Source organism: Neospora caninum, chromosome II (genome assembly GCF_000208865.1).
Source record: "Neospora caninum Liverpool complete genome, chromosome II".
Lineage (NCBI taxonomy): Eukaryota > Apicomplexa > Conoidasida > Eucoccidiorida > Sarcocystidae > Neospora > Neospora caninum.
The window spans coordinates 1,376,888-1,401,891 of NC_018387.1; the positions used below are offsets into that span (position 1 = coordinate 1,376,888).

A 25,004-nucleotide genomic window follows, 5' to 3' on the forward strand; every position below is an offset into this window, starting at 1 on the left:
CTCCGACAGGCAAGAAACCCCACTGCAGGAAAGCTAAGAAAACCGCTCGTATCTACATATATATATATATATATATATGAATACATACCCGTATTTCTTTGCACGTAGGCACCTATAAGAAGAGTAGTATCCGAATCGTCCCGCATGTACTCACGTGTGGAGGTGCATATATATATATATATATATATATATATATACATGTATATATATATATATATATAGGATTGTCGTAGAGATTGTTTAAACAAAATGAGATGGAGAGTATGGCTGCTTGGTACTGTAAGAGTTTGTGTAGATTTTGAAAACGCAAAGTGGCTTTGCCTCTGTGTCTGTGCATATACACTTCTGTACGTAAAAGTATAAATTGTTTTAGTGTTTCGGCCGCGTACGGGGTTCTCGGGAGAACGTCAGAGATATGCTTGGTCTCAATAATTTAGGCAAAGTTTGGGAACCACATATATGAAATTTCCCAATATGCGTAATTTTGTAGTCATGTATATAGTCATGGGAATTTTTTAATTCCGGCCGCTATAGAATAAAGTACAACTGCGCAGGCGTTTCTTCATTGTTTTTCTTTTCCGTCCGCAGATCAGGCCCAATGACAGATATTACAGAGATGCTTGGTCTTGATAAATTGGACCGAATGAGCTGGGAACTCTCTCTCCAGCTCTCTGCGCCACGCCTGAGTCTCACGTTCACACAAGAAGACGACGTTCCAGTTCTTCGGGTGGACTGTACGTGCCAGCTAGGCATAGAGTATATTCGCGATATTCGGTTCGATGGCGAGAAGAAAACTGGAGTGCATGTAAGTCGTCGTTTTTAGTTTTAGGATTTAGGGTTTCCATCGTCTGCTTGAAGAGGAAGTCAGTCTCGCCTGTCCAATGTTTCCTGCCTTTCCTTGTGTCCTTTGTATGTTCGCTTCCGAACGCTTTGTTCTCGGGCCCACTCACGTGCATTCTACTGTGTTGTACCTCGCCCTGTTTCTTCTCTTCTATCAGTTCCTGTTTTAAATCCGTTCCCGTTCTCGAGGCTGTCTTTCTTTCTTCCACGCTCTGCCCCATTCCACATATTTTTTCGTCTGAGCGGCGGGAGTGCTGTCCTAATCCCTCGTGACGGCGCGGTCGTTGCAGCTTCGTGTGTGTCGTATCGGCGCTTTGGTCTTTTCCTCTATCCTTATATGTAACTCCATGTGTGTTTGTGCTTTCTTAATGGGTTTTGTCACTTAAGCTTCGAGACTTATTTCCGAACCCTCCATTGAGTCACATGTCCTCTGGATTCGACGAGGGCGAGCTCCGTGCAGTCAGGGATGGCCCCAAGCTCTTCGTCCGCTACGACATGGAAAAGGGTAAGAAAAGGAAACAACACGATAAATCAGAAATAAAATTAGTACAAAAAGACACATATATTCGTGTAGGGATATTCTTGTATTCAAGATGAGAGTCCCTCTGAAAATGCTATAACGATGAAGTACGAATTCACATATAATTGTTGATGTTTTTCCAAGAAGAAAGCTTTTATATAAATGTGAACGTATTCATGCATGTAGGGTTATACAGAGACGTGCATAGATGAAAGCTGAAAAGAGGTATTATTCGGGTTACCGGACGTGTTTTCTGTCTTGTCAGGTAGAGACAGAGTGTGTTTTCTCTCTCGTTCTTTCGTTGGTTTGTTCCCATCTGTTTTTTCTCGTTTCTCTTGCGTATTCCCATATTCTAACCGCCGTTGCCATTGTGACTTCTTTCTTGTAAGGCGTGACTTCTTTTTTAACAAGGAATGTTTCAATCATTCCTTGTTATGAGCATGTGTGTCATCCTGCTTCGATTCCTCTGTTCGTACTACGTGTGTATCTCCACTGAATTTTGAAGCGTTTTCTCTCGATATTCCTCGTTTTCCTCATATCGTTTTTCTGTAAGCTTATGTATTGCGTCAGGTTCACTGTATATGACTCGGGTAGTGCTTTTTAAGGACCCCGAAAACCGTGTCGACGGACCCATCACCCTCGCTAAGGTCAGAAGGAAGTAACAATAGTCGCATTCAATAACCACTACACAGTGGTGTATCTTTGCTGCCGCATTCCTATGCGCGTACATTTGTGTTCTGTCGTGTATATGTGTGTATATATGATGTCTATGTTCATAACGATATACACAGGTTTTTTTGTGCCAGGACCTGTGCATCAACCTCAGCAGCACCTCGAGGCTGGGTTCCAACATGCTTTTCTTTGTCATGTTCCCTGCAGTACTGCGTAGTGAACAAGAAGACGGGCGTGAAGCACGAGGTATACAGATACCATCGACGAGTGGGCGAGCGCTCTAGTGATTCCTGTTTCTGAGACGGATAAGAGATGGAGGAAAGTGGTATCTCACAGTTCCATGTATTGCATAGCAATGCACGGGGGGAGAAACGAGTTTACAGTGTTTTCCCCGTGGGTACATTATCGCGAGAGCAAGAAAACCACTCAAGGGTGTTATCCCTTTTCGTTTAGTTTTCTTCTCGTTTTCTGGGAAGCTGTCGCACTGGACGTGCCCACGAAAACACTGCGAGAAAAAAACCGGTAACTGTGCGTTCTCTCTCGGCCGTCCAAGACGCAGCCAGATCATATCGCAAACTCGCGGTTCTTCTTTCCCTTTTCTCCTCGCTCTTTATCCGGCTTCCTCACGGTTCGAGTCCAAGGACAGAGGAGATCTAACTGCTTGATATTCTTCTCTCCCTTCTGAGAGTCAGCAAAGCATGCGGATATGTTGGAAACGGGGGCTGCCGCCTTCGCTTTGTCCCTGCTCCTGACGTTCTTTTTTTCTGCGTTTTAGAAGACGAAGACAGAAGTATACGGTTTTACTCTAGTGCCCGGTGCTAAGCATCACAAGGTCTAAAAATACGCACACTTCTGTCAGGGTCATCTGTTCGCCTCTCGTGTTCTGACGCCCGCACTCGCCTGGTGTGCAAAAGCGCAGACCTGGCACTCTAGGAAAAAGCAAGTGCACAAAATTGTCTTTTCTTGTTCTATTCCGTTGTCTTCCTCTCGTTGTTTCACGGTAGCCATCTCTTCCCTTTTCTCCCGCTCTCTCTGTTGTCAGAGAACTACGGTTTTTTGCCGTTGGGGCTACCCAGCGATAGTTTTATAGCGGGCCGCAGAGATTCACCTCATAACCACGCCGCCACAGTATATGGGTTGATAGCGAAGCAGATAGTCACTTGACGCGGAACTTTTCTCAGTAGGAGGACCAAGACCGAACTTGTATTTTCGAAGTCGCAGCAGGGTTGCTCCACATCAACACGAGTATGGATCGTGCGGCCGTGTAGGCAGGTCCAGTTGAGTTCACAAAAAACAATGTCAGGAAAAACGCCTGTAATATCACAGTGAACGCGAAGAAATCGGATTGTTGCAAGTTACCAGAGGGAAAGTCACCGCACTCAAGCAGGAGGAGCGAGTCTCGGTTTTCACCACCGTATCACTTTTGCGGCACACGGTGATTCAAAATGTCTCGTATACTGAAACGCTTCAATAGAGAGGCCAAAGCCCGTACCATTGCGTGCACAGGCGTACCGATGTTAAGTGTGCTGCACTTGCTGCACTTACGTTTGCGAACGCACAACTGTGCAGAACATTTCATATGTCTGTTTCTGTCGCAAGTAGGCATGTATGCGCGTGTCTCAGCGTAAGCAAGCACATCTGTGTGGCCCACGAAAGCCACCACCCCAAGATGTCGCACAGAGTTTTCAACCCAGACTGGGATTATAAAAGTAATATGTATAAACCGAGGTGGAGAGCATTCTATCATCCCTTTGTTCGCTCAGCAGGTAGTTACGGCAATCTGAGATTTTTATGAACGATTACGCTTCCTCCGTGGCGCATGCGAAAACTAGCAGCAAGTCCAACGCAAAACATATACTTCGTAAGCCACGGCACATATGCTTGTGGTAAGGTACGCAGCATGGCAACCGCCCGCCTTTGCTTCCGAACCACTACCACTCCCGGCAACAAGATGGCTGTTAGCACAGAACACCTTACTGCAGTATTGTTTCTGAGCCCTCCGTACACATGTGTGTACATGTCCAGCAGCACCGTTTCGTCCATTTCTCTTCAGAACGTAGGGGTGTTCGTGTGGCCGGTGTTGATAGATGTTTGCTCTCCAATGCAGCTATACATATATAATTATCCGGTTGTTATGCTGGTCCACTGCAGCATATGGGTGTGTGTGTGAGAAAGGAAATCGTACGGGAGATGGCTTGTCACATCGTATCCTTGCAAGTATTTACGTGCATCCCTTGTATAGATGTTCGCTCCTAGACGTTCGAATTTGTCGCATAAGGGCGTGCGCGCGTGGCCAGTTATAGTGATACGTTGGATCTTGTGCGTCTCAATTTGAACACGCGGCGTGACTCTCAGCAGAGAGTTCGTTGTTGCATTAGTGTTCATGATCGGACGACAGGCACTTTCTCTCGGAAAAACGGTTGCTGTTCAAACGAGGAAATCGGAAGAACGGACATAAAACATCAAAACATAATACAGTTCAGCACTGTCCCTTCTCCTCTCTGTCTTACTCCCCGTTTCGGAGGCACGAAGAACTGAAAATAAACGGGATTCCTGTCCTTTTCTTCCTTCTCTCTCTTCACTCAACACGGTTCCAGCCTCTCCGTTCCTCTCATTGCCGCGCCTGTCTCTCCCTTGTTTCCTCCGCGGATCTTCCGCCACCCGCCCATGCATACCCTCACGTTTGATTCATGACCTTGTTTTGCTCCCCCTACAGACGGTACTCGGAAGCTGTCTCCTGCACATTTTGACAGCTATACAAGGAAGGGGAAAGCAAGGGGACGGTGAAAAGACACACACGGAGAAAAGGCGACAAAATGACGGAAGACGAAAAGGTGACAAAGGCACGAACGGCAGAAGGACTTTGGATGATGCGCGAGAGACAGCATGCACAGGGCAAGTAGAAGAAGAAAGCGGGTAGTAGACATAGGGATGCATGGAACGAGAAAAACCAGCATACACGTATGTAGAAACGCTGAGTCAAAGGGTCTGCCACCACATCGAAAGAGAGACCAGTCACGAAAATGATGTTTTTTAACTCTTGTATTTGTTCTCGCGCCACCGTTATGTCTCGTTTCCTGGTACCCGGCCGTCTCACGGGCTCTTCGCGAGAGACACAGGCTCATAACGATGGACGAGAGACAAACAAAGGGCATCATGAGAATGAACTTAAGCCACTTTTCCACAAGCGATCGTTCTCTCCAGAGCCTCACGCAGACACCCACGCACACAGAAACACCACGGAGATCCACAGTCTCCACATAAACATACACGAAGAGACGCTCACGTGTACATAGATGCAGATGCGCACCTAGGTATATTCTTATTTACCCATTTGTGCACAAAAGGATTGGCGACGAGGAGAGGCAGGTCAGCGACGCAGAACGAAAGAAAATGAAAATCGCGGAAAATGCCACCGCTGTCATTTCGCCAAAAACAAGACTTTCTCCTTTCTTGGCTGTAGATACGCAATGCGAAGAAGAGGCAAACGAACTGTGCCATCTTCTCTCTCTTCAGTGTTTCCTCCAGCATCAGACACCAGGCTTTTATGTATATGTATAAATATATATATATATATATATATATATATATACGAAGGCGTATATCTATGTACGTTTCCATAATATACGCTTGCCTGCATAAATGTCCAAATGCATAAAAGTATACATGCACACATGTGAGTAGATATCAATGAGGATATCTACATCTATACGTATTCTGCTGCATACATGTGTACACCAGCATGTGTATGAACGTGGTCGCATGTGCCTCCACAATACGTGCCAGGAGGAGATGATTTTCGCACGCATCGATACGTCATCCACCGAGTTAACAAGCGCCGAAAGAGTTTAAGGTGAAGCAGAAGACAGAGAAGGAAAACCGCGCACGAGCTTCCTTTCTTCCCCTCGGTCATCCTCAGGGTATGCACAAAGGTCATAGCCTCTGTCCTCTCCTTTCCTCATACTCGGAACACGCTTGAAAACCGCATACACTACACGCCTTCCTCGTCCCTTACCGTCCAGCACTCTACGTGGACTTGACTTACGATGAAGCTTTCCATACATACATGCACTTAAAACATCTGCATAAATATGTATGGAAAAACACGCACACACGGAATTTCACAACGCGAACACAGGCGCGCTAATTCCGGCGACCGCTGCAGCCTTCGACGAGATTCGTGTCCACGCCGAAGAGGCAAAAACTCAAAACAGACGCGAAGAAGTGCACAGCACGCGCCCTCGGTACCTGGACCCCAAACTTCGTGCACGAAAACACAGACGCACATTCACGTGATCTCTCCAGTCCCCTCTGTATCCCCCGACGCGGTATGTTACGCACGGGTGTCATGACGCAGCGCGACCCTTTCTGATCCCCAAGAGAGCTTTGTCGTGCATACTCGTCAACGTGAAGTCTTTTCCCGTTCTCCTTCGTGTCGTTTCTCTTTTCCAAGTCTGCTTCCTCTCTACCATTCCCAATTCTCGCCTTTTACTCATTGACCACAGCCCTCTGTGCGTGGAGAGGGTGTGAGTGCTGGGCGGAGTGGGGTGTGCACCCTGCCGACGCTAGTAGTCGAGCGTTCAAGACTTTGTCCGCCTCTTCTACCAGTCTGTCTCCTTCCGCCTTTGCCTCTCGCTCTTGAGTCTGTTCGCGTCCGTCGTTTCGATGGTCCGCTTCCTCTCTTCTTCGTTTCGCCCCCCTGCCGTCGAGATAGCCTTGCTGTCCGCGGTCTCTGTCTCTCCGTCCCTGCTCTCCCGCTTTGTCTTCCCGCGGCTGGCCGCCCTCCAGCGGCGTCCTTCCGCTGCGTTGTGCGCCTCCCGCCACGCCTCCGTCCACACGCCCGAAACACGTTCCAGAAGAAATTCCCAGTCGCGCCTGCACCCGTTCTGCTCCCAAAGAAGACGCCAGGGGCGACGACACGCCGAGGGGAGACAGCGAAGACGGCGCCACGTTCCGCCCGTAAACGCCTTCTGCCGCGGGTGAGGCAGGACAACTCGCCTCATTGTTTGCCTTGCTGTGCAGCGCTTCGGAATGCTGCCGAGACAAAAACGATGAAGGGAATCCGCTCGACGCGGAATTCAAGGACCCGACCCCCGCAGACATCTCTGAAAGCAAACTCGAGTAAGAGGTCTCTAACTCATCGATCGGGTCCGTCACCAATCGCAACGTGCCTTCGATGACTTGGTCCTCATCAGTTAACGTCGGCTCGGGAAATCCCTGCCAGGGGCCTTCAGTCACCTCCCGAACCTGTACACAGTAACAGGTACATTCACATACACATACCGCCACCAGTGACGCAGATTCAAAGGCTCCGTGACGGCGCACGTACGAATCGACGATGCACACGAACAGATACACAGCGTGTCTACGTACAAGGATCCTGTGCTGGATCGCAGTATGAGGCTGGCGGAAGAACCCAGTTTTTATACTCACACACAAGTGAAGCTATGATCCGGTAAAAGACGAGTCGCTAGCTTCTGCCCCATACTCTTTGCCTTAAGTGTGACTTGATCTGTGCGGGCAGCCAGTCTGGAACTGAGGTCTCTCTCTATGCGTGCACCACCTCTGCGTAGGGCTGCTTCTGTGGACTTGGAGTTTTTTGTGCTCGGTGTCCTTTTTTTGACGCCTTCTCTCTGCCTCTCTCCGTCTCCTACCTGATAGTCAACGCCGAGTTCCTTCAGAGTGGCCTCAAGGCAACCAGCGAGACACCAGGCCTGAACAATGGCATCGCGTTTCGGAGAGACACGGTTGAGGGCGTCGACGACCAGGAGCTTGTATTTGTCGAGCTGTCCCTGTTGGAATCTGCTGTAGAACTCAAAGCACCTTCCAAACCACTTGGTTCGAATGAACATCGGAGTCACCACGTACCACTTCCGCTTTGGATCCTGGCTCGTCCCTCTTTCCCCGTATCTCCACAGGAGCAGATATGCAGGCTTCGACCGCACCAGAATGTGCTGTTGAGGGGGACCCTGGACGAGAGTACAGCCTCCACCGCAGCCAGCTAGAGCCGTCTCCGAGTTCGGCGAACACCCGGCGCAAGCGACTCCTCCCAGGCCCGAAGCTGATGTTGCACTCGTCGTCCGGCTGCTCCCGCAGCAGCTGCTTGGAGTCGATCCACTCAAACTGTCGGTCGCCTCGTGCGCTCTCTCTCCGTGTCCAGGCGCCGGGGCTCCAGCGGTGTCTCCGCTCCGGCCCCTGCCGCCCCAAACATGGCCGCCCGCGTTCACACTTGAAGCGAGGGAAACATCGTTCTCTGCTTTAGAGCCCAAAGCCCGGCTGCCACTCGCCCCGGACGCCGGTGTCGTCCCCCGAGCTGCGAGCGGCGACGACTGACGGGTCGGAAAGGAGGAAGACGCTGGTCGAAAGCCCCCAGTCGCCCCTCGTGCGTACAGGGGAGAGGCCGAGGAAGCGACTGCAGCTAGGGCTCCGCTTAGCACTCCAGACAGAACACCGAAAGAGGCTGCGGCAGCGTTGAAGCTCGAATTCGTATTGCCTCCACTGCCTGACTGATTCAGCAGCCGTGGATCTCGAGGCGTCGACGCGACGAGGCCCTCGTGTGAATCGTGCGGGGCTGCTCCTTCTCTGTGTTGTGTGTCCGCCTCTTCTCTCTCAGCTCCCGCCCTGTCGCCTTCCTCTCCTCCCTGGCAAAGCGACAACTTGGTTCCATCACCCAGATGGGGAGTGCCCGAGAAAGACGCGCGTCGAGCAGAGACGGCGCCGCTCGTGCCCTCTTCTTCTCCCGCTGCCGCGTCGCCTGCATGCGGCCCTTCCGCCGCCGCACACTGTCGGGCCTTGTCCCCGGCTCGGGGATTCCGGCGCGAAGAACTCGAGCTGCTTCCGTGCGTCGTCGTCGAGGCCGTCGAGAGCGAACTGGCGCAGCTGGTGTGGCCCGCGGGGTCGAATCCCTGTGGGGCAGCGCAGGCGCTGCAGGACGGACAGACGCAGCCTACAGTCCGGTTCTGGCTGCAGGCTTTTCGGTCTCCATTCGACGGCCGCGAGCAAGAAATGAATGCTGGGAACGGGTGGTCGATTCTGAGCGTGATGGTGTGGCGCGGAATCAGGAGTCGTCCGTCTCCACCATTCGGGGACGGACGCGTCAGCAGCAGCGGGGCCTCGACAGAGAGTGCGCTGTCTTCCTCCAACAGGTTGACATCCCGCAGAGCCCGCAGGCAACCTTTCAGCATGCCGCTGCGGCGGCAGAGCCGCCCATTTCTTCCGAGCCACTCCTTGGGAAAGAGGGACACGGTTACCACCTGGGTCCCGTTGTTCACGCTCTGGCCCGAGCGCGCGAGAGAGAAAGGCGTCACCCCAGCCGCCATCCCCGGCAAATGCAGTCCGCATGCTTGAAGTGCACTCGGTGAAAACGCCGGGAGCAACGACAGGGAACTCGACACCACGGGGGTCGAAACGGCCGGAACGGGTCCGCTTCGAGGCGGATGGCACAGCGAAGGGAGGCACACAATCCCCGCGCCTCCCACGTGGGCTGCAGGAGCCACAGTCTTGCGCGCACGCGCAGGCACTGATGCGCCGCTCGCTCCTGTCGGATTAGACGAAGGGGTCAGAGTTCTTTCCTCGTCGCCGTGCGAAGCAGCCATCGCCCCGTACGGCAGACGCAGCGAACCGGCGCCCACCGCAGACAGTGGCGCCGCTACGAGAGAGGAGACGGTCGTTCTGCCCCGGCTCTCGGGCGACGGCCTCAGTCCGTTCCCGTCGTTGTTTAGACCCGGCGTCCCGGGAGTTCCGCAGTGCGCGAGTGTCGAGGAAGAGGAACAGCCGCCTCCGCCAGACGCTGGAGTGAATACGCGAAAACGCGACACGTCAGCTGGAGTGGTGTCTTCTCCTTTGGTTCCCCAACTGTTTGTTCTACCAGCCCCCCAGGATCCTGGGGATGACGAGACAGACCCTCCCGGGAAGTCCGCGGCGAGCGCGCCCACAGCCATGGAACTCGCAAACGTGAATATTTTCTCTTCGTCGGCGTCTTCGTCTGCAGCGCGCCAGTGGTCGATGACCTCGAAACTCTGTTTCCAGAACTGCTCCGACATGCCCTGCTCGGGCGCCAGAAACGAAAATGCAACCAGAGACATCGCGCCTTTCGCTCCTCCCCTGGGTCCACGTTGGCCAGCGTCGCCAGCGGACGGTGTTCCTTCACCGCAGTCGACGCTGCCGTACCGTCTCCCGTCCAGGCTCGCAGAAGCGACACCCGTACTTGCAAAATACTGGCGTCCATCACCCTCGCACTTGGGCTTTGTGCCGCCCGCTCCGAGCGTGAAACCCGGCAACGTCGCCTCGAGTCCCCCGGCGCCCGTCTGGTTTGCGCTGGAGAATCCTGTTGCTTCCTGGCTCCGGTCTCCTGGGGTCACCTTCCCGACGTCACCGTGGCGTGTCGGTCTCCTGTCCAGCCTCTCACACTCGCCTCGCTTCGGGCCGGGTTCGTCGCGATTTCTCCCTCCAGAGTCGCCTCCCCGGCCCGTCCCTTCTCGCCTGCGTTCTCCCGCCATCTGATCCGGAGACGGGGTGCCGGCAGCCACAGGATTCTCTTTTCCACTCCACTCGGGTCCATCCAGCTCATCTGTGCGGCAGGCTGCGGGAATCGGCCGGGCGCTGCGTTCTTTGCCTTGCGCCGCACAGTCGACTCGGGCCGCCTGCGACGCGGCTCCAGGTCTATCCTGTCTCGCCTCTTCTCGACAACACGAAGGGTCCGAGTCTTCCACAGTGATGGGGACGTCTTTCGCTGGCCTGGCGCCATCCGCCTCGCCTTCTGCAGCGAGACTGGTGCCCCGTCGCCGCGTTCGAGGAATGGACTCTGCTGCGGCTGCTTTCCTCGCCGCTTCAGACGCGACACGCTGGCGCTTCGGAGCCGGGACGGCGGGCGACGGCGAGCTTCGAGATCGACCTCGCGGCCGCAGTCCATGTGTCTCCGCACTCGCGTCGGCTGCTGCAGCCGCATCTGGAACGTCCTCGTCGTCCCGCTTCACTGCCCCACGGCCCTGCCTGACCCGAGGCGCCGCTGTCAGGCCCTCCTCAGGCCGACGGCCTTTCTCTCCTTCACGTTTAATGCCCTTCATCGTCGCATCTTGCCCCACCTCGTTCTCGACCGACTCTCTCGCCTCGCTCTCGTCTTTCTGTAAGTCTTCTTCTCTTTCGCAGCCGCCTTCCTCACCGTCTTCACAGCTCTGCACCCTTCCGCCCTCGGGCCCAGAGACCCGTGCCTTTGCGCCTCTGTCGGCACATCGCGTGGCGAGGGCGTTCGCAGCCCTTCGCCCAGACTGCCTCGTCACTCTCCCCCTCGCCGACAGTCCCAGAACACCCACCCCGCGTCTGCCCGTGCCACGAGCCACCTCCACGGTGGGACCCGTGGAAGCCCGCCGTTTGTTCCCACTCGACTCGGGTAGCGGCAGTGCCTCGGCGAGACCGACGGCAGGTGAAGGGCCTTCGGCCACTAGTTGTTCACGTCCGAGACTGGGCATCACCGGACTGACTGGGGACTGCCTGTCCGTCACGGGAGGGGGCGGGTAGGAAACAGACGACATGCCTCGCAACGGTGGGCGTGACAGAGGGAAGCCAATGTGATCGGACGGCGCGGATGCGAGGGATACTTCTGGCTTCCGCGTCGGAAGCGACTCGCCTCCCCCGCGTCCTACCATCCCCAGCGGCCCGCCTGAAGACTGAGGCTCCGCGACTTTGCGATACGGCGAAAAGATAGAGCCACCTCTCGAAGCCGATGCTGAGGCGACAGAAGACGGAAGGTGCGGCAGAGGCACATGTGCATGCAACGCCTCACCCCGCAAACCCCCCTCGCCAGTTCCGCAGGCCTCTCCTCCTTCTTCAGTGCCTTGACACAAAGACGCGTCCCCCGGGTCGGGGCGGGAAGCGGAGCCCTGGAGATTCGAGGCGGAAGAGGCCGCAGGAGCGCCGAGGCGCTGAGGAATCGAGTAGTAGGCACGCGAGTCTTTCGTCTTTGGATCATACGCAGACGAAAGGACGGGATGGAAGAAAGGAAGGTCTGCACAATCCGAACTGTCCGCGCCAGTCATCATCCCCCGCATTTCCCGGCCAGCCTCCACAGCCGCAGTATCTTCACATGCGCTCTCTGGCACCACTCCAGACTGTGCAGCAGATCCCCGAGATTTCATCGCCGCTTCGGGCTCAACCGAAACAGGCTGCCGCTGCGCCTGGGGCCTGCCTCCAACCAACGGACCAAGGGCCACGACACTCGGCGAATGGGACGCAGGCTGAGGGCAGGACGATAAGTCTGCGGCCCGCACAAACAAACCTCGGCCTCCGTACGGCGGGGCAGCGAAGGGGCTCGCAGGTGTTTCAGGTTTATTTTCGAAAACGGGAGACGCTGCCACGGAAACCGGGTCAGTCGGCGCCATGTGCATCATCCCGCTCCCGAGTCTCAGGCAGAGACCAGAATCCACGCGGTGGACCCCTGAAGCGACCCCAGGTGAGTCGTCGCTTTCGCTTGCTCTCTCGTCGTACGGCCCACACCCGTCACCGTCGGAATCCCAGTCCGCACTGTATCTTCGTCTGGGCAGGTTTTTGCCGTGCTTTCCGACGCTACACAGCGGCGACGGAAGAGAGAGAACAGGAGGCGGCTCCGGAGAAGACGCGGGATGCGGCGGCCGCGGAGAGAGGTTCCCTGGTAAGCCCGGTTTGAAGAAATGACGGGGAACGCCCTCGCTATCTGATGAAGAGTCTTCGAGCCGCTCCTTTTCCTCAGCCACTCCTTTCTGTCTTCGCGTTCCTCGTTGCCCCGCTGTCTTGTTTCCTCGGTGTCCTTCTCCCTCCCGTCTGCGGCTTCTCCGCGTCCCACTTCTCCCCCGGCAGACAGTCCCCTTGCTGCGTCTCTCTTCGCCAGCGTCCTGTCTCTGCGTCCCTCGCTCTCTGCCCTCTCGCGTCGCCCTGCTCTCGTTCGTGCGCCGCGCGAGTTTTCCGGGTCCGCGATGCGAACCGCTCTGCCGGTCCGGCAAATCGTGCTCCCGCCTCCGCTTCGCCTCTTCCTTTTCTCGTTTCCCCTGGCCCTGGGTGTCTCGAGTTGTTCTATGTTGCTCTGCGCCCTGCGAAGGTGTTTCCCCCCTGCGGGTCTGAAACTGACGTATCCTGGGCGTCGCCGAAGGTAGGGTGAACAAGCCTGCGTCGAGTGCCTCTTGTTCCAGTCTGAACTGATCAGACAGATCCCTGTCTCCCAGGATTCGTATTACGGCACGCGAGTCGTCCGAAAGAGACCGGAAACGCTCAAAGACCAGCCGCAAGAGGCGGAAGTGACGGGGAATGTGTCCCCTTCTGATACACGAGATCGCGCTGGAAGCCAAGAGACCCAGGATCGTCGCGAACCCCGTGGCTTCGCTCACGCGTAGTCTCGCCTCGTCTCGCCAGCAAGCTCGACCGGACCGAACGGAAGGGGGCAACGACACCGTCTCTGGAACCAAAGGCCCACGCCCCAGCCGACTCCCGACTGCCGCACAAAGAGACGGAAACCTTGCTGGTTCACGGGGCTTGGGAACGGAGGCTGCGACCAAGTCTGGTTCGACTTCACAAGCGAACACGGGTGCAGACGAAGAAAGCAGGTCGAAATCCGCTGCGCCTGCAGTCCCGATATTCCCGCTAGCACTGTTCAGCACTCGACTTCGCAGAGCTGTGCCCCAGATCCGAGCGAAGACCCCGTCCTCTGCGCCCGAATGCGCAACCGGACTCTGATGAGGCTCGGACCCTCCGTTTCCGGCACACAACGGGGACACGTGCGGAGATCTCTCAAGACTTCTCGCCCCCAGGACCGGCACCGGAGTCTGACAGCTGCCGAGCGGCGCAGCCCCCAACACGCCGGATGGTACAGAGGGAGACGCACCTCTGACCCCTGTCACTGTCGACTGATTCGTGGCCCGAAAGGGAGGAAAGGAAATCGCGCCGACCCCCGGTAGTTCAAATGAACAGGGGTGGCTTACTGGTTGCGGTCCGAAGACGAAGGGTACCCGGTGAGGCGCGACGGTTGCGCTGTCGACAGCCGGAAACGGTGGACTCGGCGCCACAGCCAGATTCAATCCAGAACTCGGGTTGCAGGGGAATAAGGCGCGTGCCGCCCCGAAGCTCTCGAAGGGATGCGCCGCTGTGGCGAAAGGAGTTTGCAGCTCCTTCGCCGCCAAAAGAGAGGACACACCCGAAAGAGACGGGCCTCGCGGCACCGGTGCGCCCGGACCCGCGCTGCCGGCGGCGGGAGGCCCAACGAGAATCGAAGAACGGCTCCTCCAGGAATGAGGGACGTTCGAATAACTCGCGGGTGCTCTGGGCGTCGAGACGCCCGAATGACGTCGCACCGTTCGTGGACGCGCGCCAGAGGATGTCCCTTCGCCCTGCGCCTCCGAGGCCGGGAAGCCGCGAGCCGCAGTCCCTTCGTGGGCGGCAGGGAACACCAGATCTCGGACAGGGACGGGGGAAGCGCGGACACGGAGCCCCGCGGACCCTGGGCGCCCTGCGGGAGTTTGCAGATGCGGCGCCGAACGTAAAGAAACGCTAGAGAGAGGACGCGGCGTGAGCCACGCCGGGTACGGGGAAACGGAGCCCGAGGATCCCCAAAAGGCAGAGGAGTCGGCACCTACAGACAAGGACGGGGGACAACTAGTCGGGGCAATGTATGCACCACGGCTAGGAAAGGCCGACGGAATGGGGACCGACGACGAACGAACCGCACTCAATGACGCGGGAACTGGTACGAAAAACGCAGAGAGATCCTCAGGCGATGAAAGGAGAGTCCTGTCGAGCGGAGCTCTGGGGGGCAACCGGCACGTAGGCACTGCTGTGAACACTGCGGGAGAAATGACGTACGGCCCTCTAGCAAAAGAAGAAACGCCTGCGGGTGCGTCACCCGGCGGACTGCCTAGCGCCGGGCAAAATCTGCCAGAGGTGGAATTACCCGCTGGCTGGGAAAAAGAACGCCGAGAAACGGGGTCGTGCCGTGCCGCTGGAATTCCGGAAACGCTTCGACACAGCCACTCAAACGATGACTTAGTCCGTAAATGGGCGAGTTCTGCGGCGCGAAATGCTATATCTGCCAGCTCCCGAGTCGTGAACCTGCTCAGCTCTCCGGAGATAAACTGGCCAGCGCCGCTCATATCACGCTCTCGCAGTCTCGCCGTGAGGAAGTCTGAAGAAGGAAGGGCCGAGGGAATCCATTCAGAATGCAACACTCGTGAGGAAGGAGGGGGGGGGCCGCAAAACCCAGCCGCGGCGGGACGCGGAACAACAGAATTTGACACGGGAGGGACTGGAGGGGCCGCAAACCGCGAAGCTGTGAACGCAGATGTATGGACACCCGCAGACGACGGCGTCGAGGCAGCGCCCGAGTGCGAGCTTGAGATGCAGATACCTGCATCCGCCGGCGGAATGACCGTCGGTGTTGTTTCCTCCCAATTCGTGAACTCCTCCCTTCGATCCTCTACACGGTTATTGCGTCCCGCGCCACGTGCGTCTGATTTTCCACAAAGCAAAGTTTCCTCCTGAGCTCCTCGTTCCTGCGCTTGTCCTTCACTCTGTCCTTCCCAAGTGTATGTTTCGCCACGACCACTTGGCACAGTTCCTACTCCGCGCTGCTGACTGGAGGACCCCTCGACTCCGTTCTGGTTTCCCGCTGGGTGTGCATCCCGATCTCGGGTACTCCCAGGTTCCCCTTCGAGAGTGCTCTGCGCGTTTTCCTGGTGTACTGGCACCTGACTCGACCGCCGGCGGCGACCCGCAGATCCGCAGTGTTCCGCACTCGCGGAGGCGTCTAGTCGGAAAAAATCCCCTTCACTGGGTTCGACGTCGACGTGCTGCTTGGTTCGCTCGGGAGCTTCGATCTCCCGCGCGCGGCATCCCGCTCCCGAGTCCTGCGCATGCGTTAGAGTGACTTTCGGTTTCTTCGAATGGCCGGAGTCATCATTCCTCTCTAGACGCTGTTTCACCGGACGAAAGTCTGCTTCCTGCTGTGTTGCGATGAAGACTTGGCTGAGAGACGGTGGAAACGATGGAGGCTGCTTCTCGACAGAAATCCTTCCCTCTGCTCCGGGGGAGTCAGTCGCCCTCGCGAGGACAAGTTCGAGGTGCGCACTGGGTCGGGGGGGAGGAAGAGAGGAAGTCCAAGGCTGGTCTCTTCGCTGCTCTCTCGCGGGCCAGGGAGCCGACGAGGCAACGAGGGCCGGAGGAGCAGAAGACCATAAGGCTGGTGGCTGGTATCGACTCGGGACGGAACCGGTGTCGTTTTTTTCCTCCATTGAAGACGATGCCGGACGCACCACAAGGAAGAGAGAGATCACCGGGCCCCCCAGACGCAGGCCCTCACGAGAAAATGGAGGAAAAACAGCCTTCACGCCCACTGCCGGGGATCCACTGTACAAATCCTGTACAGTCCTGTGCTCGCTCTCTCTCCTACAGAGGCGCCAAAGAAGGGGCGAAAACCGGCAAGAAGTCCCCTGCAGCCACCCGTGTTCGCGCAGAGTTAAGCGACGCTAACAAAAGCCGAAGACAACGCACTCAACGTATGCACGAAAACGACGGTTTCCCCGCCCTCTGAAGATGCTGTGGCTCCAAATTAAATACGGTCGCAAGGAACCGCTCGGCGTTTCCCTGACAAAGAAGGGAAATCCCCACGGTCGAGGAAAAGTCGCCGGAGGCAAGTGCTCCTCAACTAGAGGGAGAACAAAACCGAGAAATCGCGTTGCCCTGTAGGCCAACCCTACTCCAGAACATGAAGGAACAGGCGACTGTTCGCCGCACGCGAAGAAACAGAAGCAAAGAAAGATACGACTCCAGGCCAAACTCACACCGCAGACGAACCAAACGCACACCACAGAGTTCTTTTACGATACGGTTTAAGAAGTGAATGCGAACTTTAACGGAGGCAGTGTTTTGAACGGAAACTTTACTAGTCCTGCAAGTTCATGAAACCACGCCGCGTCGCGGTGCGTTAGGTGAGGCGCCAACGCTTTTCAACCGCCCCGCACCAAAAAGTCTGCGTTAAAATACAAGTGAGGGGTCCTCGATACCGACTGCCGTCCAAGAAACATGAAACCTGGCCTGCATTGACTGCTACCTCTCACACCAGACGCATGTCCACACAGTTAACGAAAGCACAAACGCCCCCGCTTCCTGGGCGGGGGAGCTTTATCCGGTCCGAGCGTACTAACTGGTACTGCTAGGAATAACACGCAAACGTTACTCCACGTGTGCGTTGCAAGAACACTTGGATTGTGGAAAACGGAGAAAGCAGACGCCCACAGGACCACCCGACACGTAGCAGGATAAGGAACTCAAACGGCGTACACGACTGCAAGCGCCCGAAGGCGTGTGGGTCACTGAGAGTGTACAGACCCCGGACCTTCCTCAGGATAAACAGCTTTCCTCTGGTTCGGTGGAAGTAGCCGAAAAAAGATCGGACCTCCTGCTGGTCAAAAAGATCGCTTTGCTAAATTCCCAAACACACAGAGTGAGGGAGGGGAACACGAGAGACGCCCGTTGGCAACCAAAAGTGAGGGAAGTTTGCAACACAAATGCGGCAACTTTGAGTTCAAAGGACACAGTGTGGCACGCAAGAGACACGGTCCAAAAGAAAGTGGAGTCAGATTTTTTGACGTGGTTCCAAACACGCCCTGCGGCAGCGGAAAAAACGGAACAGAAAGAGAGGACGGCCGGATGGAGACAGTCTGGCCTCCGTCGGTTAGTGGTGTAAAAGGCCACGTCCACAGAAGAACCGAAAATGAAGTTTTTCGAGCGGTTCCCTGCTTATCAAAAAAATGATTGGAAGCAAGAACCGTGTTTCCTTCCCCCTCGTTACTTCTCTCGTCCCGATAACCAAGTCGCCTACTACTAGGTATACACCGAAGATCTGTGATCGCTGTTCTTCCCGCCGAGCAGAAAGAACGTGGTTTTCGATCGGAAAGGCTGCCACAGAGAAAACCGAAGGGAAGAGAGACGTGGAGGCACCAAAAGGAAAGAAAAAGAGGAAGAAACAGGGGCGCGACAAACCACAGCTCGGAAATATTCCACCGGCAGAGCTGCGCCCGTTACCTTTGGACCCCGAAATACCACGCGGAACAGAGTGTTCCCGAGAGACGCGAGGACAGGAAGGACGGATGTGTGGTTGGGGAAAGAGAGGAGTGAAGGGAGATACGGGACGGAAAACCACCCGTCTCCCTTGGATTCAAAATAAAAAGCAGTGCTGGTCAATGAACCAGACACCGCGCAGGCGTCACAGCGCAGCGAGCAAGAAACTCTGAGAACACAGCCTCCCCCTCTCTCCCTCTGGTCGCGACTAGCATGGTTTATCTCGCCAGCACTGTATATATGGCCCGGCCTCGCGTTTCAGCCGCCGACAAAAACGCCTCCGTTGCGCTCGCCCTACTATATACACTGTGCAGCCAGCACTCGTTTTTTTCGTGGTTCGTTGTGCGAAAAAACGAATGGCGGGTATGTGAGTCCTCGAGAGAAAAACGTCGCCCGCAGGTCCCTCACACTCATGTCTCGGCCTGAACCTCTATATTTCATGCACCGTCCCTCTCTCGCCTCCTCTTCCCGCGATAACTTATCGCTGAAAAGCTGAAAACACAAGCTTCCTCGCCCAAAAAGCCCCAAAAAGGGTGAAAAAAGTTGACCCACCTCTCGAAGGCAACCAACCGCCACACGAAACTTTTGCCACTGGTATACGCTACTTGAGTCGCGCACGGCTCGATCTCGCTCGCCTTTTTCTAGTGGGCCGGCAAGGGCCTGAAATGCTACGGCACGCTGCCTGTCGTGGAAAGTCGAAAAACAAGAGTTGCAAAAGGAAGTGAATAAATGGGCAATACCGATGAAGTTCGGCCCCAGATAGGTGAATGGAGCCAAATGCGCAGCACAAAGATGGGGCAAAAGAAACGGCCGTGGCTTTTCTCCCCACATATACCCGGCTTAGCAGTTGTCCCGATGGAAAAATTGGACAAAACGGAGGGGATAAAGGGAAAAGAACTTCCGCTCAGAGAGGAAAAACGAGCCAGCCAGTCAGGAAATGAAAAGAATGAGGAGAAAAGGCTCGCCAATTTGTCTTTTTATTGGCCCCTCTACTCAGAGGTAACTTACACCATCGCTCAACGCCTCCGCAACCCCATTACTCGGTGACCTACGACCTCCTCGGTCATGCCGGTTACCCAACAGGTGTTTTTAAAAGGGAGAAGCGAGTATCAGTTGAGTGCTTACCCTATCGGTTCACTCTCCGTAGTGCACAATTCACACCTTCCCACGGAACGGAAGAACGAGTTCCTCAAGCAAGCAGGGTACTATCAGGAACAGTGAAAGGCGTCTCGGTTGGGGGCGTGCGGAGCCAACTGCAGAGATAGCCCCGCCTCTCTGCCAGTTTATCGTCACGGACGGAAGAGATCAGAGCGACCAGTCCCCCATCCCCCGCTCCACCTACGGGTCTGAGCACCTCACCGTTATCACCACGAAGGTATCGCCCAATCTTCCCTCAGTCGCCCACGCGGTGTTGACTTCGCCCGGTCGATCGCTGCGATGAATTCACCCACTTTTTCTTCCATTACGGCCCATTTTGGGACTTCGCACTTTGAGAAGAGTGTGCTGGCATGGGAGATACACTGCGTAGATCTGCTGGATTTCGGCCGAGCGTCCGTAAAACTCGCTCGCAGTTTCGGAAAGCAGGACGGACCCTCTGGTACTGCGCGGAAACTGACTCGTCTTCGCGGGGTGTCTTTCAACAGGGCGACAAACATTCCGCTCTGACCGTCCCGTAGGGGGTGAAGGGGGATTGTGGCAGGAACTGACGGGTCCAGGGTCGGGACGTCAACGGGGGATTATCGGGTACGCCTCGTAACTATGCGATATCTTACAATTGACCCCACAGCTTGAACTCTGGAGTTTAGTGGCATGTACCTCCGGCCAATTAAGCGTGTGAGGTCGGGGCGGTCCTGTGTGCGTCGCAAGGGCGGTGAAACGGGCCTTCGCTATCAGGAGCCACACCCTAGTCGCGCGTTTTCGTCTCGGATGGAAGAAGCCGTGACCTAGCGTGTGTTGTCCGCGAAAGAGCACCGCGGGGTTGGCGCTGAGACTTTCTCGTCTCTTTTTGGGATCTACGTCTCGGCATTGGATCCAACTGTATGGTAGGAGATACGCCTCCCCCGTCCTCTGTCATAAAGAGCATACTCGATCTCTCCAAGTTTCGCCTCGCACTTTCGTCTGCAGCAGCGACTTACCTCCTTCCCTTCTCTCTCTGACCCCCGTTTCGAACGCATATCCCGGTAGGTGAGCAGGTTGACTGAATGCGTACGGCTGACACATGTAAGATGCGCTTCAATAGGACAAGGCGCGCTCCCGTAACAGGCTTCGTCTCACCGTTGAACCTCCCGGGGTCACCGCCAAACGTGCTAGAGAGAAACGACAAGCACACGTTTGCAGTGCCACGTTGCTCTGATCCAGAGCTCTGCCTTGGGAATGGCAAGTAACCCGCAGTTCAACCCTGTATTATTTAACTCAGTTAACTAGTGTTAGGTATAATATTCTGTACGAACCGATCTCAAATCGTCATCTCCCCGTACGTCACGAGCAATGTGTTTAAGACTAGTTTACATGCGCTCATTTGAAGATGTAGTTTTTTTGGAAGCTGGAAGACGGAATCCAGCAAGGTTTAACAACAGATAGAAATTTGGCGGCACGTTAGCCTTTTCTTTGCGCAGAGTCCACCATTTGTGTTACCTGTAGTGTCACGCCGGGAGCGAAGGGAAGGAAGCGAATTTTGAAGGCGCCAGGAGTTTGTGTCCTGGGCGACCATGTGGGTTGCGTCGCTTGGCAATGTTTGAACAGTCCCTCTAGAAGGGCCACGGTTAGCTGGGCCTGCGACTCACGACAAGAAAGTGGGTAACCAAGCTGAGGTTTCGTCCGCGCCCTGGGGATGAGGATTAATCTCGTCGGAAAAAAAGCTTCTCATCGAGTAACACTTCCCTGCCGGTGCGGAGGGCCTTCCTAGTTAAAGTGACAGCGTCGTCATGAATATCCGCCGGCGCTGCAGTGAACTAAACTTGCCAGTATAGGCTCAATATGTTCTATGGTGTAGGCACTACATTGTCGATGGTAGCTGCATGATGGTTGCTATCTCACGAGACTTCTTCATGAGGCGTCCGCCTTGCGTTGAGCTACGCCGATCGTCTACACGTATATCACGTTTGAGCTACGTGAGAATCCAGGGACACTCTAGTGATAAACTAGTTGACAAGCTCCGCAGCGCCCTCCCCAATTTTCTGGAAAAGGCAATGCTCTACAGCACACTGATTTTGAAACAGCAGTGAAAGAGCGAAGCAAACGTCGGATTCTACAACTAGGTAACCCGGGCCTTCTGCTCAGATGTGTATGTGCATGGAAGGCCCGCAGGCATGCGAACCGTTCGTCAGACTCAAGTTTCGTTTCAGAACCTCAGCTACTATCCATTTAATTCGGAAACGTGTCTCCCTTGCATACACATATTCGCTTCCCTGTCCACACGATGCTGCTGGACTGTCCCCATCCCCCGCCCCCCCCCCCCCCCCGGATCCCGATGAGGGTCGAGGCAAGCGTGTCATTCTTAAACACATGCTCTGAAAAAGACAAACCCTGCTGTTGGCAAAACGCACTGTTTACGCAGCCAACAACAGCCTCCAACACTTCCCTCCTGTATTCCATGCATATGTGCATACACATATACCTGTCTCTATGTCCACGCATATATATATATATATATATATATTGAGAGATAAGAGATACACATATACGCATACACGTACATGTATATGTGTGTTTCTGTCTGCGTGCAGGCGCAAAGAGCATACGTATAAAAGTGAGTACGCACCATAAACGACACCGATTGCAAAAAAAACTAGGATGCGCGACTTTAGAAAAAGCCGTACCCTGTAGGAGGGGGGAGTAGCGGCCTTCATTCCCGACGTTCTGCATTCGTTATACATGAATGCCCAGAGATACGAAAACGCTGCGCATGAACTCGAGACTACCGTGGAGGTCCCTATTGAGGACCGTATACGACCCTCCCTGACCCCAACTGCGAGGACAATCCAAATCTACGAGGTCGTCTCTCTCATCACCGATGTACGCTTTATCCACAGTTGTCACATTATTTGCTTCCGAAGCGAAACGTTTGCAAACAGCTTCAATCGCCTGCTGTTCTGATCCAGCTGGAGGTAATCCAGCCGCTGAACTTTGTGCTGCGAGGCACAGGTAAATCTGCAAACACCGAATGTTACACAAATTCCTTACGTATTTGTTCTCCTTCGCCGTCAAGCTGTCCCCACGATCGCCAGAACGGTTCCGTCGTGAACCGGTGTTGACTGTCTGCTCCCCCGTCGGCTCCGTTCGACCACCTTTTTCTTTGTCACAGACGGTGGACAGTACCCCTGTTTCCTCAGCAGCGGATTCTCCATGTCCGACGCCTCTCCCTATAGATGGTTCGTTTCCCCCTTTTCCCCCTTTAGTTTCTGCAGCCATGTCACAAGAAGGGCGGGCGTCCGCGCTATGTGAGGGCTGTGATGCTGGCATGGGATCTGGCTGATACGGCTTTTCACTGCCTGTCGGACGAACGCCTGCCTGACAACCATCGTCTTTCCTGTGCCGCAGACGTGCCGCGTGCTCCTCTTTCGAGTGTACGTACATCGCAAATGAGAGGCACCGTCTACCGTATCGGTTTTGTAGGCGCCTCACGAACCCTGGAGTAAGGTGGACCCCCTCAACAACGACAAGCTTGAGTGGCGATGCATTCGCGTCACTATTTCCCTTCGAATCTTCCCCTCCACGTACGGATTGGTTGCCTTCGTCGCTTGCCGCAGAACGCTTCCTTGTTCCCCTTCTCCCTCGCATGAGTCCGTCTATCGTTGGACCGAGGATTGTCTGTTGCAGAAGGATAGACTGCTGGAGCAGCCCCGCTACTGCGGAACACGGATACGGCTCTTGACACGACGGGCACCGCTCTGGAAACCACGCACGGAACGGTCGTAAATTTTCCTCGATTTGTCTCCGTATTTTCTCTACATTTTCATGTCTGCCCTCCCCACCTGCTTTGCTGCTACGGGCAGTGCCTGGACACTCGGCTGTCTCCTGCTCCGTCTCCTCAGTGTCTCCGCTTGAGGCGTCGGAACTTTTCGCACCACGACACCTGCTGTCTCCTTCCTTCGCAGAATATTGCCCCTCTCTTAGACTCGCCAACTGTTGCTGCACAACAGCTTGAAGCTCGTAGGTGCTGTGAAAAAGAAGGGCACTCCGCGACTCGCTGAGGGCTCGTATAATTTTCCTCGTGTGGTCAGAAGACACAACCACGCAGCCGTCCTCCAACCCGATGTCGCTGGGAGCGGAGCATCCGTCAGCGGAGGCGTCTTCCGAAGGACAAACCTCATCTTTGCAACGCTGTTCACCTGGCAAAGAAGCAGCACTACGACGCCTGAACTTCTTCATCAAAAGATGAGCAACAAGAGGCGCGAGCGTGCTCTTGCCGGTTCCCGAAGGCCCCCCCAGAAGAACCAAAAACGGCCTTTGTGTTGGCGCGTCATCACCCGCAGCTCCACACGTCAGTCCACTGCTCGAGCCTTCCCGGTCGCCGCCCTCGTCGCTGCAGGCGGAGTCGTCAACGGTGCAGTCGTTTGTTTTCAACAAGCTGTCGAGTGACTGTTCGACTCGTTCCCTTTCCCCGGAAGACGCGTTGCATATGTGTTCTGCGACGACTGGATCTTCGCGTTCATCTTCTTCCTTTCCCGTTCGAGGTCGATACCGAAGGCGAGTTGCATGGACACTGGCGGTTGCCGCCACAATCGCCTCGCCGAGAAGCCTTCCGATCGGCTCCGGTAGGCAGTCTGTCGCTTCCGCCCCCGAGCTGCTTCCCAAAGACGGAGCCGCCGCTCTGCTCGAGGAAGAAAGAGGCGAACGAATACGATCCGCTGGTGTCTGCCCTTCGTGGTGTTCATTCGAAAAACACCACGGATAGAACGGACGCAAAGTAGGGTAGACGAGAGAAGACGTCACTATCCCATCTTCCCGGTGGACAGAGATCTTCGGGATGCGGGCTTGACAGCAACGGACTTGGTCGATCTCCCTCGTAACGGCGGCAATAGATGCGAAGGCATTTGAGTTCTGCCCTTCTCCACCTGTCGCCGTCGGAGACTTGGGTTGCACTGGAGAATCTGCCATTGCCTTGGCTCTTTTAGCATATATATGCGCGCCGATCCCCAGCTTACTTCGACACCTATTCTTAGTTCGAAGCCGTCGTCCAAGCGCTTCCTCGGTATCTCTGAACAGATACACGTGGAGATCCAGGCCATACACGAAGACAGATGCAGTCTTGAGCAACGGAAAAACCAGTCTGAAGGGGGACAGAGAGCTCGAACAACTGTCCAGGGCGCGCGTGGAGAACACGGAAGCGGCAAATGTCGCCTCTAAAAAACACTTCACAGAAAAGGAAACAGGCGCGGACCTTGCGCAGCGCCTTATCACTCAAGAGAGACCTCTCGAGTCAGATACATGGACAGGTGCCGATGAATAGCGTCAGGCGCAGGCGAGGCGCACAAGAAAAAATCGTCTGGTCGCTAGGTCAGGTCGAACCCGCAGCGGGCAGAAAGAAGTGCATATCGGTTTTGTGAGCCTCGCGACTATTCATAGCTAATCTCAAGAAAGGACTGAAGATGTTATTGATTTGCCCTTTTTTGGGGACGCGTGCGTCCTCTGTGTCTGAAAACACCTAAAGAAACGAAGTGCGAATACAACGACGGAAGAAAAGCAAGTTCACGCCACTCCCATTATTTGCCATTCGTGCCTCACATCAGAGTAAACTTTGGAGCGGCAGTTGTATCACATGCTTTGTGTGTCACTAGTTGCACCAGAACGGCACCTCCTAACATTCCCTTGAATTTCAGGCTAGTTGCGAACAGCATCGATAGCCGCTACGGAGACGCACAAGAATGATCTCCGCGGATCTGGAAAACAATGATGC

General features: G+C 55.2%; 3 protein-coding genes across 3 annotated transcripts; 1 reads left to right on the plus strand and 2 right to left on the minus strand.

The window, feature by feature from the left end:
* Window positions 1-598: 598 nt before the first annotated feature.
* Window positions 599-2,870, plus strand: NCLIV_006090 (conserved hypothetical protein; the record flags this gene model as incomplete). Its single annotated transcript, XM_003880119.1, has 5 exons — window positions 599-805; window positions 1,228-1,345; window positions 1,931-2,007; window positions 2,240-2,278; window positions 2,808-2,870. The coding sequence occupies 5 exons, from the start codon at window positions 599-601 to the stop codon at window positions 2,868-2,870; spliced, it is 504 nt and encodes a 167-aa protein (XP_003880168.1).
* Window positions 2,871-6,520: 3,650 nt separating this feature from the next.
* Window positions 6,521-16,278, minus strand: NCLIV_006100 (conserved hypothetical protein; the record flags this gene model as incomplete). Its single annotated transcript, XM_003880120.1, has 3 exons — window positions 6,521-7,279; window positions 7,687-14,501; window positions 15,396-16,278. The coding sequence occupies 3 exons, from the start codon at window positions 16,276-16,278 to the stop codon at window positions 6,521-6,523; spliced, it is 8,457 nt and encodes a 2,818-aa protein (XP_003880169.1).
* A 5,903-nt stretch (window positions 16,279-22,181) lies between these two features.
* On the minus strand, window positions 22,182-24,205 carry NCLIV_006110 (conserved hypothetical protein; the record flags this gene model as incomplete). The annotated part of the gene is made up of 2 exons (XM_003880121.1): window positions 22,182-22,255; window positions 23,080-24,205. The coding sequence occupies 2 exons, from the start codon at window positions 24,203-24,205 to the stop codon at window positions 22,182-22,184; spliced, it is 1,200 nt and encodes a 399-aa protein (XP_003880170.1).
* Between the last annotated feature and the right edge of the window lie 799 nt (window positions 24,206-25,004).